This window comes from Rhinopithecus roxellana, chromosome 10, assembly GCF_007565055.1.
Source record: "Rhinopithecus roxellana isolate Shanxi Qingling chromosome 10, ASM756505v1, whole genome shotgun sequence".
Classification (NCBI taxonomy): domain Eukaryota; kingdom Metazoa; phylum Chordata; class Mammalia; order Primates; family Cercopithecidae; genus Rhinopithecus; species Rhinopithecus roxellana.
In genome coordinates, this window is record NC_044558.1 from 80,160,129 (window position 1) to 80,175,032 (window position 14,904).

Below are 14,904 nucleotides of genomic sequence, written 5' to 3' on the forward strand. Positions count from 1 at the left end.
AGCTAATTTTTGTGGGGTTTTTTTGTTTTTTTTTTTTTGTTTTTTTTTTGAGACGGAGTCTCGCTCTGTCACCCAGGCTGGAGTGCAGTGGCCGGATCTCAGCTCACTGCAAGCTCCGCCTCCCGGGTTTACGCCATTCTCCTGCCTCAGCCTCCTGAGTAGCTGGGACCACAGACGCCCGCCACCTCGCCCAGCTAGTTTTTTGTATTTTTTTTAGTAGAGATGGGGTTTCACCATGTTGGCCAGGATGGTCTCAATCTCTTCACCTCATGATCCGCCTGCCTCGGCCTCCCAAAGTGCTGGGACTGCAGGCGTGAGCCACTGCGCCCGGCCTTGTTTTGTTTTTAAAGTATTTTTCCCAAAAGTAATAAGTCATCACAGGGTTGGGAGTTTTGTGAACTTATGCTGGCAAGTAGAAATGACCAAACATGGCTTACGACATTTGTTACTTTTCTTACAAGTTTTCTCTTTTGGTCATAAATCAACTGTCTGGTATTTATAAAATCAGTGTTGATTGTCTCCCGTAGTTAGGGAGGCTATTTTTTTAGGAAGCTCATGGTCTTTAGTTGTAACCATAAGGAACGAGCACTGAGCCCAGAGTGTATATTTGTCTATTCATCAGAAAATACTATTTGGAGCATATCTATTTTTTTTACTAATATGATCTGGGTTCTTTATTACATTGTCTTTTTTGTAGAAAATATAACATCTTAACAGGATTGTTATAAGAATATTATAGATTACATACAGTAGTATATATTTAACAGTGCTAAGGTATATTATAGATTGGAAAAAACATAACTAATAAAATTGCAATATATTTGCACAATTTTTACTCATTGTATTGGGTATAGGAATACATCTGGTTATAGATTACTAAGCACATCTGGTTATAGATTGTAGAAGCACAAATATTCACCCTGTCAGGTATTATCTTATGTGCAGGAAAAGGCAAGGACTAGGATCATTTATCTATTAAGAAATGCAGTGATTCAAGCAAGAGATGAGGGGCCCATGTGCTCGATTCTGTTTTGTCTTTAAAGCATTCTTCCGGAGAGCTGCACGTCATTATGGAGTCAGGAGTTTTGTGAAATTATGCTGGCAAGTAGAAATAAGCAAACATGGCTTTTATGTTTGCTACTTTGCCTCACAAAATAAATTCAAATAAGAAGTGATCAGGAAGAGCCAAGATTTTTCCACAATATTCACTTCTAAGTCATTCACTTAGAAATTACTGCATTTGAGACAAGAATCATCAATGGATGCCAAAAGTTATGAGCAAAAGGATGATGCAAAACAAGATAAATGTGTAATCTCAAGGAGTCTTCCCAGGTGTTACTATTACTAACTACAAAGGGGGAAACAGCAACTTTACAGTGGAGAAACCGGGCAGACACCAACTTAACCATCACTGCTGAGAAGACACATCAGGTGCCTCCTGATATGGTGCACTGAGGAGGACAGAGCACTTCACTAGTATTCTGGCCAAATACATACATCCTCAATCCAATCATGAGAAAACACCAGACAGACCCAAATTGAGGAACCTTCTCAAAAATAACTGACCAGCAGTCTTTAAAGGTGTTTACGTCATAGAAAAAAATGAAAAGAAGTGTAAAGAACAGAATGAAGGAGACAACCAAGATATAACAATCCTGTGCTGTGGGGTTCCTGGAGCAGAAAAAGGATACCAGTGGGACTGCTGGCAATTTTTAAGAATGTCTGTTAAATGACAATATACCAACATTAATGTCCTAGTTTTTGTATTTGTATTGTGGTTACATAAGATATTAGCATTAAGAAAAACTGAAGTTTTAGACTTTTCCATAAATCTAAAAGGATTCCAAAATAAAAAGCTAAAAAATTTTAAAATAAGTAAAACAAAATGAAAATGTCTTGCATTTCGTGGTTTCCTTCATGGCTCTTAGCATGGGTTTTAATTGTCTGTATTTTTATTTATTTGTATGTTTGCTGTCTCCCCCCACAGAGAGTGTGAACTTAATTAGGGATGGGAGCATGGGTGCTTGATTTCAAAAGAAAGAAGGAAATTAGAAATTAGAAGGGCAAACCAAAGATACGCCACATATAATAGGTGACCGCAAAACACTTGTACAATCAAAGACTACTACGGAGAGCTGGCAGCCTGCAGGGCACCGGGAGAACGCAGCCAACAGATTTCTGCCTCCAATCCAGGGATGGGGGAGACTGAGGCTAACCAGCAGGTAATGCCTGGGGTGCAACTAAGGCTGCACTGTCTTCTCATGGATAAGAAAGTCAACATCAGCCAGGCTTCCCAGGGCATGACATGGGTCCTGGGTCTGCAGATGTTTCTGATACACAGGTGTGGCCTTAAATAACATCAAGTCCTGGAGGAGACAAACATCCCCATCCAGGTCTCCTTTAAGCCTCTGATGACTTCCAGTGGTGACTCGGTGTGGCCCTGGCCTCTCCATAGCACATGCTCTTCTTCTTCTACAGAGACCAGGCCACAGGTCCCCGGCCTTCAGCAGGTGATGGTGCCTACTTAGAACTGAATGGCACTGTTTTTTGTTGTTGCTATTTTATGTTAATTTATTTTTATAATACCCTTTCATGTTAACAAGTAATATTGGTTTCCATTTATGGTACCAGGTGTTAGGTTTCCTTTTTAAATGCATTCATATGAGTTTTAAAAAGTGATTTGATTTAAAGAAAAAGAATAAATAAAAACTGCACAGAAGGCACAGGTACATGATTTAACTTATGAAGGTGGCACATGGTGGTGTCTGATATGACCAAAAAAACTCAAAGATGGTGTATGAATTACTCAAGTTTAGAATACACTGACATAGCCCATCATTTGATTAGAGGTGATGAATCAGTTATCACATTACAGGCAGGAGGAAACTTTTGCCAGAATTGCATCCCCTACATGTCCTAACTTTCAATATTTATGAAATTGTTATTTATTTACATCAGGAATTCATACAATCTTGACCATTCATTCATCCATTGCCATTGTTCCCTTTATCCAGGAGCAATGCCTCACAATACCTAGGATACATTCATTCATTCAACAAGTATTTATTGAGCACTTACTATGTGGTAGACACTGTTCTAGATCCTTAAGATACATCAAAAGTACAGGAGACAAAGGTCCTTGCCCTTATGGAGATCACTTGCTAGCAGGAAAAGGTAGACAATAAACAATGATATCTTATGTCATTAACACAAATAAAGTAGGTCAAAAAATCAGGACAGGGCAAGGGGCCCAGTAGGGCGGGGGGTGCAGAATGAAGTAGGAAGCTGAGGGTGAGTTATTGAAGTCAGTGGGGAGGCCCTGGTTGGGAGCATGCCTAAAGGCCAAAAAGGGGGTGTGCCAGCATGGCTGTTGCTGAGGGAGGGAGAGGAAAAGTCATGGGAGATAACAGGTCCAGACCACGCAGGGCCTTGTAGGCAACATGGCGGCCTGAGCCTTTAACCCAGAACAGACTACAGGGGCAAAAATGGAGTCAGGGAGACCTCAAGGGGGCTCCTGTAGATGTCCAGCCCAGAGGGGATGCTGGCTTAGACCTGGGTCATAGCAGTGGAGGTAGATAGAGTCTATATATTTCAGAGGAAGAACTCCAGAAACTGCTGATGACTCAGCTATGGAGTGTCAGAGAATAGGGAGAATCAATCGTGGTTACTGGGTGTTTGGCCTGAACACTCAGAAGGAAGGTGGCTTCCAAGTTAAAAGAAGAGTCTGACCTGACCACAAAGGTGACACTTCAGTCACTTAAAGCATAAACTGTCCCCACTTAACAGATGGGGAAACTGTGGCACAGAGAAGTTAAGTAATTTTCCCAAAGTCACACAGCTGGAATGTGGCAGAGTCAGGATTCAAACCCAGACAGTCTGGCTTCAGAGTTCACATTCTTAACTACTGGGCTCCACTGTCTAAGAGGCTGAAAGGTTAGCCCAGGAGGCTCTCTGTGTGAGCTGAGAAAACCCTATTTTAATAAATCAGAGATAAAGCTTCCCAGGATCTCTCTCAGCCCCAGAGATACTATATTTGGAGAGGGCAGAATTTCATAATATTTCAAACTTTCCTGGAAATGTAGCAAAGACCTGCCACAACTCCAGCCTAGCACTTCCCTGCCACCAGCCCCCAGCCCCTCCAAATCCCACTTTGTGAGCCTTTGCTGAAAGGTTTTTCAAGGCACGGGTGAGATGTACATGCTAATGCTGCACAGGATCTATCTTGGTATTAGAGAATCACCGAGTTAATTTTTGTTCAGACGGGCCCCTCTACATTGTGCAGTCTGAAACAGCAACATGTAACATGGAATGCTACACATCTGTTTCTTTTCCACGTGTCTCCAGCTCTGAAATTAGATCTCAGCAAATCTTGCGCACATTCATGCTTTGATCTGGGTCCTCATCTGAGCCAGAATGAAATGTGTCACTTTTCATTCATAACAGACATGATTAAAACAGACAATCAGTTATGTTGGGAAATAACACATTTCCTGAGGCCTAAGAAAAGTATCTTATTTTGAGAGACTGAATATATGAATGGACAATGGCCAGACAGCATATAACAATAAAACTCTGACCTTCCACCTTGCAGCAGCCAGGAAGTCAAACCACAACCTCTGCAGCAATCAGCCTAGAATAGTCAGAACCTGGTCAAAGACTCCCACCTCTTCTCTTTTCTACCTCTGCTTCCAACTCAGGGCCAACCAGAGAAAGCCAAAGGTGCTCCCAAGCCCATCACACAAAATGTCTGCTTCTAGCTATCCCGCCTCTAGCTCCTCCAGGCCAAAACCTCCAACCCAAGCACACCTGAAGCTTTTTCATTCCTCTGCCTGCCTTTGAGTCTCTGCCAGTGCAAGTGCTGGTGGCCAAACCCCACTGACACAGCAAGCTCTGAGTAAATATTCCTCTGTTTGTTCTCATTTGGATAGTCTTCATTTATTTCCACAATCTCAATGCATTTTTCTCTGGCCATCAAATAAAGCCTAATAAGTAATCTAAATGCTGACGCAGAGAGCTTTAACAGTGAATAAAGATCAGTCCCCATCCACACAAGCAGAAGAGCCCAGAAGAGTGGTTTAAAGTGGGGGCTCTCAACTCACACATGCAGGCCTGTACCCCAATTCCACCACTTCCCCAATGCATGACCTCAGACAGGTAACTGCTCAGCTCTCAGAGTCGCAGCTTCCATATCCATAACATGGACGTGACTAGTACTTACCTTGTATGCTGGCTGTGATAACACAGTGAGGGAATGTATAGAAAGGGTAAATGTAGAACCTGGGACAAGTACACATGATAACTTAAAAGTATGAATTAACAGTATCAATTAACACATATTAATTACAGCATAAAAGAGTACTGGTGTGCCTACAGTGTGTCAGGCACTCTTGTAAGCGCTTTACATGAAGTAACTAATTCACTCCATAATGCCAGCAATAATGGAGGGTGGTTTCACTCCCCGTGATGCACCCACTGGTCACTTCTGACTCCCACAAACACGCACAATGAATTGGCAATGCCTGCCTTTATAGCTGAAAATCTAAACTCCCTTTTTAGCACTGCATCCTTTTTTATCCCAGTACTGAAGCAGGGTTTCAAAATTCAAATACCCTCAGGAGCCAGATGGGTGACATATGTGAGTGAAATGGGCCAGGTGTGAGACAAAAGGGAGTGGTAGGGACTGGGGTGAATTAGACAATTTATGATGCATCTAAAGGCGGTGAACTACAACCAGCTAGCTCTAAGTTGCTAAATCTTCAAAATTTTCAAAGAAAATGGTATATAAAACCTCCCAATTGTTAGAGGTTGGCAACTCTCTTAAACATTTTAAAGAATGCCAGGTGGGCTAAATAAGGCACACCTCTGTGGGCTGAATTTGGCTACTGCCACCAGTTTTACAAACTGTTGAGTAGATGTTTTTCCTTTAAGTAAGTACCAAGGCCCCACAACTAAAGTTTAAACAAAGATCTGGGAATTTGGGAACATCCTTTGGCTGAACCGCCTCCTCTGGTCCTCTCCCTCTCCTGTCGCTCTAACTCCAAAGGCCAAGAATCTAAAATCTTAGTGGGTTCCCTAAAGCAAGAAGCTGCTGGAGGGCTGCAGACTTACAATCCAAATTCCAAAGGCCCCAGGGATGCTATTTCCAGAAGGCTGACAGTTCATTGCTTGATTTTTCAAGACCAAGTCAGAATTAAAGTCCCTTTCAGCTCTAAAATTAACTTCTTGGGGAAGAAAGAAAAATACTTAAGGGGTTTCTACCTACCAAGAAGATAATACTCTGAGGCTTTCTACAGTCTGAATGTTGAGTCCTCTTCTAGTCTCATTCCTAAATGAATCTCCTCTTCCCTAAATTAACCCTCAGCTCTGGCCTGACTGGGCCACACACAGCTGGGGATGTGGCTGGTGCCCCTCCTTGTCTGTTAGAGGCAGTGAGCTGTGGGGATGAAGGTCACAAGCTCTAGGGTCAGATCACAGGGGTTCACACCAACCACTCCCTACCTGTGTGACCCTGGACACGCTACTTAACTTCTCTGTGCCTCAAAAAAATGGGAATAATAGTAGTACTTGCCTCTTTCAGTTGTTTGTGACAGAGTTTAATGAATTAATTCATGTAATGGACCTACCACATGGGCTGAATCATTCTAAGTCTCAGTGAATGTTAGCTAATGCTGTGTATGCCACTGCCTGGCCTGAAATGCCTTTCCCAACCAGACTCCGAGGCTTTGCTGACCACCAGACCATCTGCCCTCCTTTTCTTCCAACTTCCCATCCAAAATATTATCTCTACATCAGGAGTAGCAAATAAGTTTAGTCTTATGTGCCAACCCCCCACAGCAGTGATAGGGGCTGCCTGAAGGGGTGGGCTCAATGTCCTCCATGACAGAGGGAGTGCTGAAGTGCTGCAGTTCATTGGTAATGTCTGCCATGGTAGAGGGGAGTGCTGAAGTGCTGCAGTTGATTGGTAATGTCTGCCATGGTAGAGGAAGTGCTGAGAGGCAGGGGCAGTGAAGCCATCCCTTGGCCATTCTTGGTCTACAGCAAACATATGGCACTGCCTTATATTAAAAGAATCTCTATGGGGTTGGATTTCAGGCTTCTCTAGTTTCTATGAGAGCCAATAACTGGTTTTAGACCACCCCACCCCTTCCAGTGGAGTGACTAGCACAGGGCTCAGTCCACACCAAGTTTTGAATCAGTAACAGCCAAAGGCTAAATCAAGAGGCTCCAAATAGAATCCTGGCTTCTTCCAGGCTACAAAACCCACTTGGGATCTCCCAAAGCCTTGGAATCCTGTTGGTGGGCATCTGAATAAGCACAACTCCAAAAGGGCATGATCATCCTCAGTCAGGATTGGAAGGAGCATGCTGGACTCACAATGAATTCCCCATTTCTCCTTCTTTGTATCTGTAAAGCAAGGTTCGCTTATGTTGGAATTTATACACCCAGTTCCTGAATGAAAGGGCAATAACCACAGGCTAACATTCACTGAGGACTCACAATTTGCCAGGCATTGTTTTAAGAACTTTACTAAATTATTTAATCTTTACCACCACCCCAGGAGATAGATTTCATCACTATCCCTATCATACCAATGGGGAAACTAAGGTCCAGAGACGTTAAGTGACTCGCCCAAGGGCACACAGCTGGTATATGGCAAAGCCACCACTGTCTCCTACTGATACCCATTTTTGTGAGCAAAATTAGGAAAAGACAGGCTTGTCCCCCCAGCACATAGAAGTCCCCTACTTTTAGCGATCCTAAAACCAAATTTTCATCATACAGATAGAGGCTGCTGACTCACTTTAACAAAGAATTATTTACTGTAGAGAAAGAAATTGTCTTAGAAAGCTCTTTCGTATATTTAGAAGTTGGAATTCATTTACAAGGTTTCCACTGATATGTAGCATTCTAGGATTCTGCCTGACACATCAAACAGGACAGGGATAGGTCAGACTATCATGTGAGAGCCTCAAAAGTCTTCCTGAAGAAGAAACACTTGAACCTCACAGTCTAGAATGCAGAGTTCTAGAACAGTTGTATTTAATCCTGGTTTCACAACAGATTTATTTGGGGGAGCCTTCAGAAAATATAGATGCCAGCAGGATCCTTGTTTTGTTCTGTCAGTAGGGGGTGCTAGAGGGAGACTAGCAGGTGGAAGGTGGGAGAAGGAATTTTCTCCTCTTTCCATTGACTTCCTATTTGCTTCTTGTTCTGATGAGTGGCACCCAGCCTTGCTGCTTCATGACAGCAGCTGCAATTCACTTCCATAAGAGCACATGAATCCGGTTTGCAGTATTTCCAACTATTGAAGAACCAGTTTTATAACTCCTAGCCCTGGTGACACCAGCACAAGCTGTGCCCTCTTCTCAGGGGTTTTAGTTTCTGCTCTACAGGGTGCCTGCTCCAAGTTTCAAGTTTTTGAAACTTTTAACTTCCCTTATTCTCCCAGCGGAAGGGATGATAGCCACTTTCTGCAGCTGCCTCTTCCCTAGTACCTCAGTAATGCCTTCTTGACTTTTCCATTATCTAGTTAACATTTCTTTGTACCTAGCTAATGGTTCTTTATATTAAATTCTTGCTTTTAATATACTTATGTTGTCTCAGTCTCTTGGCTGGCCTTTGTTTCCCCCAATTTTGAACTGTTTCTTTCTCGGCCCCCAAATTCCACTCATCCTTCAAGATCTAGCTCAAAATGAAAAATTCTCTGCCCACTGCAACACACACAGCTCTCATCTGTGAATTCCTATAGACTTTACGGTCTCTACTAATCAAGCTTCAGCATGATCATATATTGCAGGGGTTGGCAAACCATGACCCCTGGGCTAAATTCAACCTTCTGTTTTTGTAACTAAAGTTTTATTGGAACCCAGCCACACCCATTCATTTATGGCTACTTGCATGCTGCAACAACAGAGTTGAGTCATCACCAGAGAGACAACATGGCCCATGATGTCTATTTACCATTTGGCCCTTTCCAGAAGTTTTCTGACCCCTGGTCTATTGTCTTGTGTGGGTCTCTAGTTCATGTTTTGAATCTCTCACTACACTGGATACTGAGAACTGCAGAACTCTCAGCACAGGACAACTCCATCCAAACCTCCGCGCAAAGAAACTTGATCAAACTCTAATATGGCTTCTAGCGGCGTAAGGCTAGCTCCCTAGGATCACTTTTGCACCTCTTATAATACCTGCTTAAGAAAGCTCAGCATGGCCAGGGAAATTTCATGTTTGTTCCCGCCAACGCACACCTGATGATAGGCCCCGACCTCCCTTTCCTACAGTATTTATGAGAAAGGGTTTACAACTGTAAATATCTGTCTCTTGCAACTAAGAAGCATCTCTCCCAAGCACCTGAGAGCCATTCTTCTGAAACAGAATCATCAGGAAGGACAGGACTTCTGTCTCTCAGCCTCTGTGGGAAAATAAAATCCTAACTTTGATAACTGCCAGCCAGCAGATGCAGCTGGACTCACTGCATTCACACTGCCCAACCCTTTGTACTATGTCACTTCTCTGGCTCTATGGAGACTCCACTCTTCCCCATCCCTCATTCTTCCTTTAAAACACACGAATCACCTCTGCACAAATTGTAATGAAGCTCAGCTCTTTTACCTACTGTCCGTAGTTACTGAATAAAATCTGTTTCACCACTTTAATGACAAGCTGTATTTATTTTTGACGTCAGCAAATGATCAACACCCATTTTATTAATTGACAATTCATTGATTACTAAGAGTTGGCTTCTGTTCCATCCCACCTGGCAAAGCCTCTTACCTAAGAGTGAACTGGTCTGCCACAGAGCTACTGGTCAGAGAGACCAAAAAGGTGGCCGTGTCCCCTTCTCGGACTAGATTCAGAGGTACCGAGATGACCACATTCTCGTCCAAGCTCACCAGGGACCACTTCAGATCATCTTGGGTTGGGTAGACCACCACACTCCCAATCCTCTCTCGGGCTGGAAACACTTGCTGGGGGCTCTCCAGGCCTGAGTGGATATTGTTCTCCCACTTGCCTTCCTCCTCCAGAGGACACTGGCCAGCTTTGTCGGCTGGGTAGAGCGTGAAGAAGAGCTCCATCGCGGTGCCCCCAAGCAGGGCTGGGATCTCCTCCTCTGGCTCCAGGTCCAGGCCTGAGCTGAACCACTCAGGCAGCAGCTCCAGCTCAGCCACACACAGCCCTGGGGCCCCTTGCAGCCGACAGCTGGCCGCCACTTCCCTGGCCTCGGGGAAAGCAAACATCTTGACACAGGGTAGATCTTCCGTAAGGTCGCTGTCATCCCAGCCCATGCCAGTGACATAAAACAAGGTCTGCACTTTGGGTCTGTTGGAGTAGATGGAGCTGTCGAGGATGTGGGATTTCAATTTCCAGTTGAAGGGAAACTTGTCCATGTTTCCAAAGGCTGTAGATGTCAACAGGAGCTCCTGGGGAATTATCTTCTCCACTGAAAATGGGCCATAGCTGGCATTGATAACAGGGGGTGTCCTGGCTCGGTAGACGAAGAATGGCTCCACCCGGGCCTGAAGACTGGAGTTCCTTGTGAGGTCTTGGTTGGCTTCTTTAAGGAAAAACGACTCCTCTGCATTGGAGATGTGCAAGCTCGTGGGGAGGTAAGCAGGGAGCGAGGAAAACTTCTGCAGGCTATCCACAATCCCTCGACTCTCAGCCACTGCACAAGAAAGGAAAGCAAAAGAATAAAACTGTGTTCTGAGATGTAATGAAATAAATGCAATGCAGTCTCCACCCACCTTCCCAACAAACCACCCACTGGCCACTGTTTCTCCCCCAGGTCTCATCACAGTGAAAGCCCTGTAATTACATAAAGTATGGTCTTCAGAATCTTCCCAAAAGTACAGCACAGAGTGGGAAGGAACCCCATTTACCACCAATCCAATAGTCCTGGGGCTGAACAGTTCTCTCTCTAAAGGGAAAACATTGCTTCTGCTGTTTGTGCAAAATCACAAACTCAAAAGATCACGGTCATCGTTGTTCATCTACCCCACAGACAAAACTTTGCGTATCTACCAAGTTTACCAATCAGGCATTGTACCATTGTATGTGACATGTTAGTACCTTATTACTTTGATACTCATGCTGCTCTCTATCACTTCTATAAGTGACATCTACGTGGACATGATGATATCGCTATAATTCTTATTGAAAAGAGAGTGAAGCTACCACTCAGAGTTCCTGCTTCTAGAAAACTCTCCTTCCAAAATACCAACGAGAATGCACAAAGGTTACAGGGACGTTCACCACAGCATCATTTAGAATTGCAAACAAACAAACTTAAGAGCATATGTGCTGAGCCTGATGGCTGGATTTGAATCCTGGCTTTGCCACTTCCTAACTGAGCAACCTTGACCAAGTTACTTAGCCTCTCTGTGCCACAAATGTCCTCACATAAAGTAGGACATAAACATGAATTCTACCTTACTGGGTTGCCGCAAGGATTAATGAGTTAATAAGTACAAAGCACAACCAGATGTGGTGGCTCACACCTGTAATCCCAGCATGCTGGGAAGCCAAGATGGCTGGGTCGCTTGACTCCAAGAGTTCAAAACCAGCCTAAGCAAAACAGTGAGACCCTGTCTCTACAAAAAGAAAACACACACACACACACACACACACACAAAAAAAAATTATTCAGGCATGGTGGCACGTGCCTGTAGTCCCAACTACTTGGGAGGCTGAGGCAGGAGGATCTTGAACCCAAGAGGTGGAGATTACAGTGAGCTGGGATTGCACCACTTTACTCCAACCTGGGCAACAGAGCAAAACCCTGTCTCAAGAAAAAACAAAATAAAATAAAATAAAGCACTTAGAACAATGCTGGCACACAGATATGTGCTATCAATATTCACCCACAATTATTATTTTAATCCATATTCAATAGGTTGATCAACAGGAAACTAAACATTTTACAGTGGAATAATATGAAACCATTTTTAAAAATCAGGTAGAGCTATATAAACATACTTGAAAAGATGGCCACAATATGACATTAAGGTTAAAAAAATCAAATTAAGTGTAAAAAAAAAATCAAATGTGTCATATGTGGTCCTATTTGGTAAAGTTTTAAAATTCTACCTATGTATATGTAAATGTATATATTTATGTTTGTGTGTCTATAGAACCCAAAGGAGAAAGTTTTTGCTTTTTACCATTTACATTTCTACTTTCTTTTAATTTGTTACAACCGCATATTATTTTGTTAATTAAAACACACAACACATATACATAAACATGTACACATGAGTACATACGTGTATGTGTGTGTCTTGGCATGTTTCCTTCAAATGGGAAAACACAGACAGCAAAGACCCAACAAGCTTTTTCAAAGTGAAGACAGCCCCCCAGGAACCAGGGTCAGCAAATCAGGCCAAGGAACAGAGATTTTTTTTTCTTTTGCCCTGAAATGAACCTCCACCACTGGAGTCCGGTTTTCCAACCAATGCAAGAAGAAATGGAATCTGACCATGGTGCTTAAAATGCAGCATCCTAGAGGATGAAACAGCAGAGAAATCCCACCCCATTCACTCTGGCTCCTGGTGACATGTTTTTCTGCAGCTATCAAAAATTCTGCAAAATATGCCTTCTATTGATTTGAACACTTTTTGGCCTGTTTGGGGCCGTCCTTGGCGAGCTTTCCTTCTCTAGAGGGTGACAAAATTGTAATTAGGAGATTGTGAAAAAGATACAGCCCACGTAGGGGCTGATGCCTCCTTTTTCTAAGAAGGCATTCAGCAAGCAAGTTCTCCTCAAGTGTCATCAACATGGCGACACATAAAAATATTACAGGGACAATACAGTCATGATTTCTGCCCCCAAGGAACTAGCGACTACGTTCAGCCAATCGGAAGCTCTGGAGGACACAGCTAACATTCAGAAAGCAATTCGGAAATTGGACATTAAGATCCTTAAAAATGCCCATCCCAGGAATTCACCTAGGAATCTGTTCCAAGGAAATAATCAAGAGATCAGGAAGGAGATTAATGTGCAAGTATGCTTATCGCAAGCATGATTTTTAACAGCAACACACTGGAAGCAGCCCAAAAACCCGCCATTAGGGAAATGAGTAAGTGATTAAAGCCACACTACGTGTGCGACATTAAACTGCCATCAAAACCATGATGTCAACAAATCTTTAGTGTCATAACACTTACAATATGTTAATTGAAAACGACCTCAAAAATTCCTTTAAATTATCTCAAATCTATTTAAACACACAATATCGGCCCTTCCATAGTATAGACCTAGGTTTGCTCCAGAATGATGTCCATACAGGCTTGGCAGGATTTGGATCAAAAGATAGAGGAGGGAGAAATGATTTTGAAGAATTAGCCTCATCTAAAGGAAAGTTTTAGCTGCTGCCGCCACCAAGGGGCAATCTGTATTTTGACAATGTCAAGCAATGCAGAAGCATCTCTCCAGATGAAATTTAAATTAGTTCTTTTTGCCATTGGTTTATTTCCCCTCTCCAAACCAGGAAGTTAAATTCAGGTGGATTTGCTCATGAATTACTTGGCAACAGGAACACCGTCAGCAGGGAACATCTGCCTTGTGCAGCATGACAATGTCTTTCAGCTGGGCTAAGCAGGCACCCCAGACTCGGCAGTGAGTGGCTTGAATTTCACTTCTCGTAAAATTTAGGGGAAATCCAAGCTAAGGCTTAAATGCTGACTTATTTACAAATATGGAAAAATATGGAAAAGGAAATTAAAATAAATGCAAACTTTAATTTGCTCTGTTTTCACTGTAGATTGGTTTATTGTTTTCTTTATCTTTTATGAAGGTATTTTACGCCTCTCAAAAATTGATTTACAAGAAATGTAAAGCTGCACCTTCTCTTCTTTATTGTAGCCAAAGCCTCCATTGTATCTGAAATAGCAGTGTAAGGTTTACACTCCTGTCCCACCATAACTCAAGCAAAATGCAATACAAATTTTGTCTGAAACTGTATATGGAAAGCCATAAACGTCAGCTACTAGAGCCTTATTCTATCCTCAAACCAGATTGCAACAAAATATAATATCTGAATTTAGGAGCATTTTATGAAGCCACGGGACTGTGTCCTGAGAAATACACTGTAAAGCCAACACTCTTCCCTTTAATCCCAAAATGTCACATAGTAACACCATTCTTTTTCCCATTGGCAGGTAGACCACGTGGCCCGCCTTCTGAATGTGAAATGAGGCCCTATTCAGTCTGCTGATTTCCTAGAGAGCTATTTACCACTGGACAGAACGAGGTGGGCCCGGAGAGCAGGAAATGAGGAAGGCGCAATGAGGCCCAGCTGAAAAGAACTTCTCATCTCTGCCCTCCTTATGAACCAAGAAGAGAGTCAAGTTCAGGTTCAGAGAGAACACAAGGTGCACCAGACAGATGCTCTGTGGCTAAAGGATGCTCCCACTCAAAACACCAATGGCAGATGGCTCCAAGGAGGCCCTAAAGACAGCCTCAGCAGGAAGAGAGGGGAGGACATTAATAATATTACTCCTAGAATGAAGCAATTCACAGGGTGCTGGGAATCATGGTGTTTGAACGAACGGAGACAAGATGGCGCACTTCCAGGTTCTTCATCACCAACTTTTCCCGCGCACGCGAAAATGCAGCCGGCGCCTGGGAAGGTGCAGATCAACCGGGCATGCGCCAGGTGACGTCAATCCGAAGAGACCAAGATTTACCTGGCCACACCTAGGGAACGCCCCCCGACACGCCCATGCCTGGGCCTATTGCCCTCCCGCTCCCAGAAAAGCCGCTCCCGGCGAGCGCGCCGCGGGAACTTCCTCCGCCCCCACTCCTGCCGGGACTGCATCAGGAACTTCATCCAAGAGCTCCACCGGGCGACTCCCTCGGCCTCCTTTGCCAGAGACCAACGGACCTCACCCTCCACATCTTCTTCCC

At 43.5% G+C, this 14,904-nt stretch overlaps 1 protein-coding gene across 2 annotated transcripts in view; it reads right to left on the reverse strand.

Annotated features, from left to right (window-relative positions):
- TMEM132B (transmembrane protein 132B) overlaps window positions 1-14,904 on the reverse strand; it is a 476,296-nt gene that overhangs the window by 298,811 nt on the left and 162,581 nt on the right. For both annotated transcript variants that reach the window (XM_030939991.1, XM_010368427.2), the window contains exon 2: window positions 9,775-10,666. In XM_030939991.1, coding sequence (XP_030795851.1) covers window positions 9,775-10,666 — 892 coding nt within the window. The remainder of the gene's footprint in view (window positions 1-9,774; window positions 10,667-14,904) is intronic.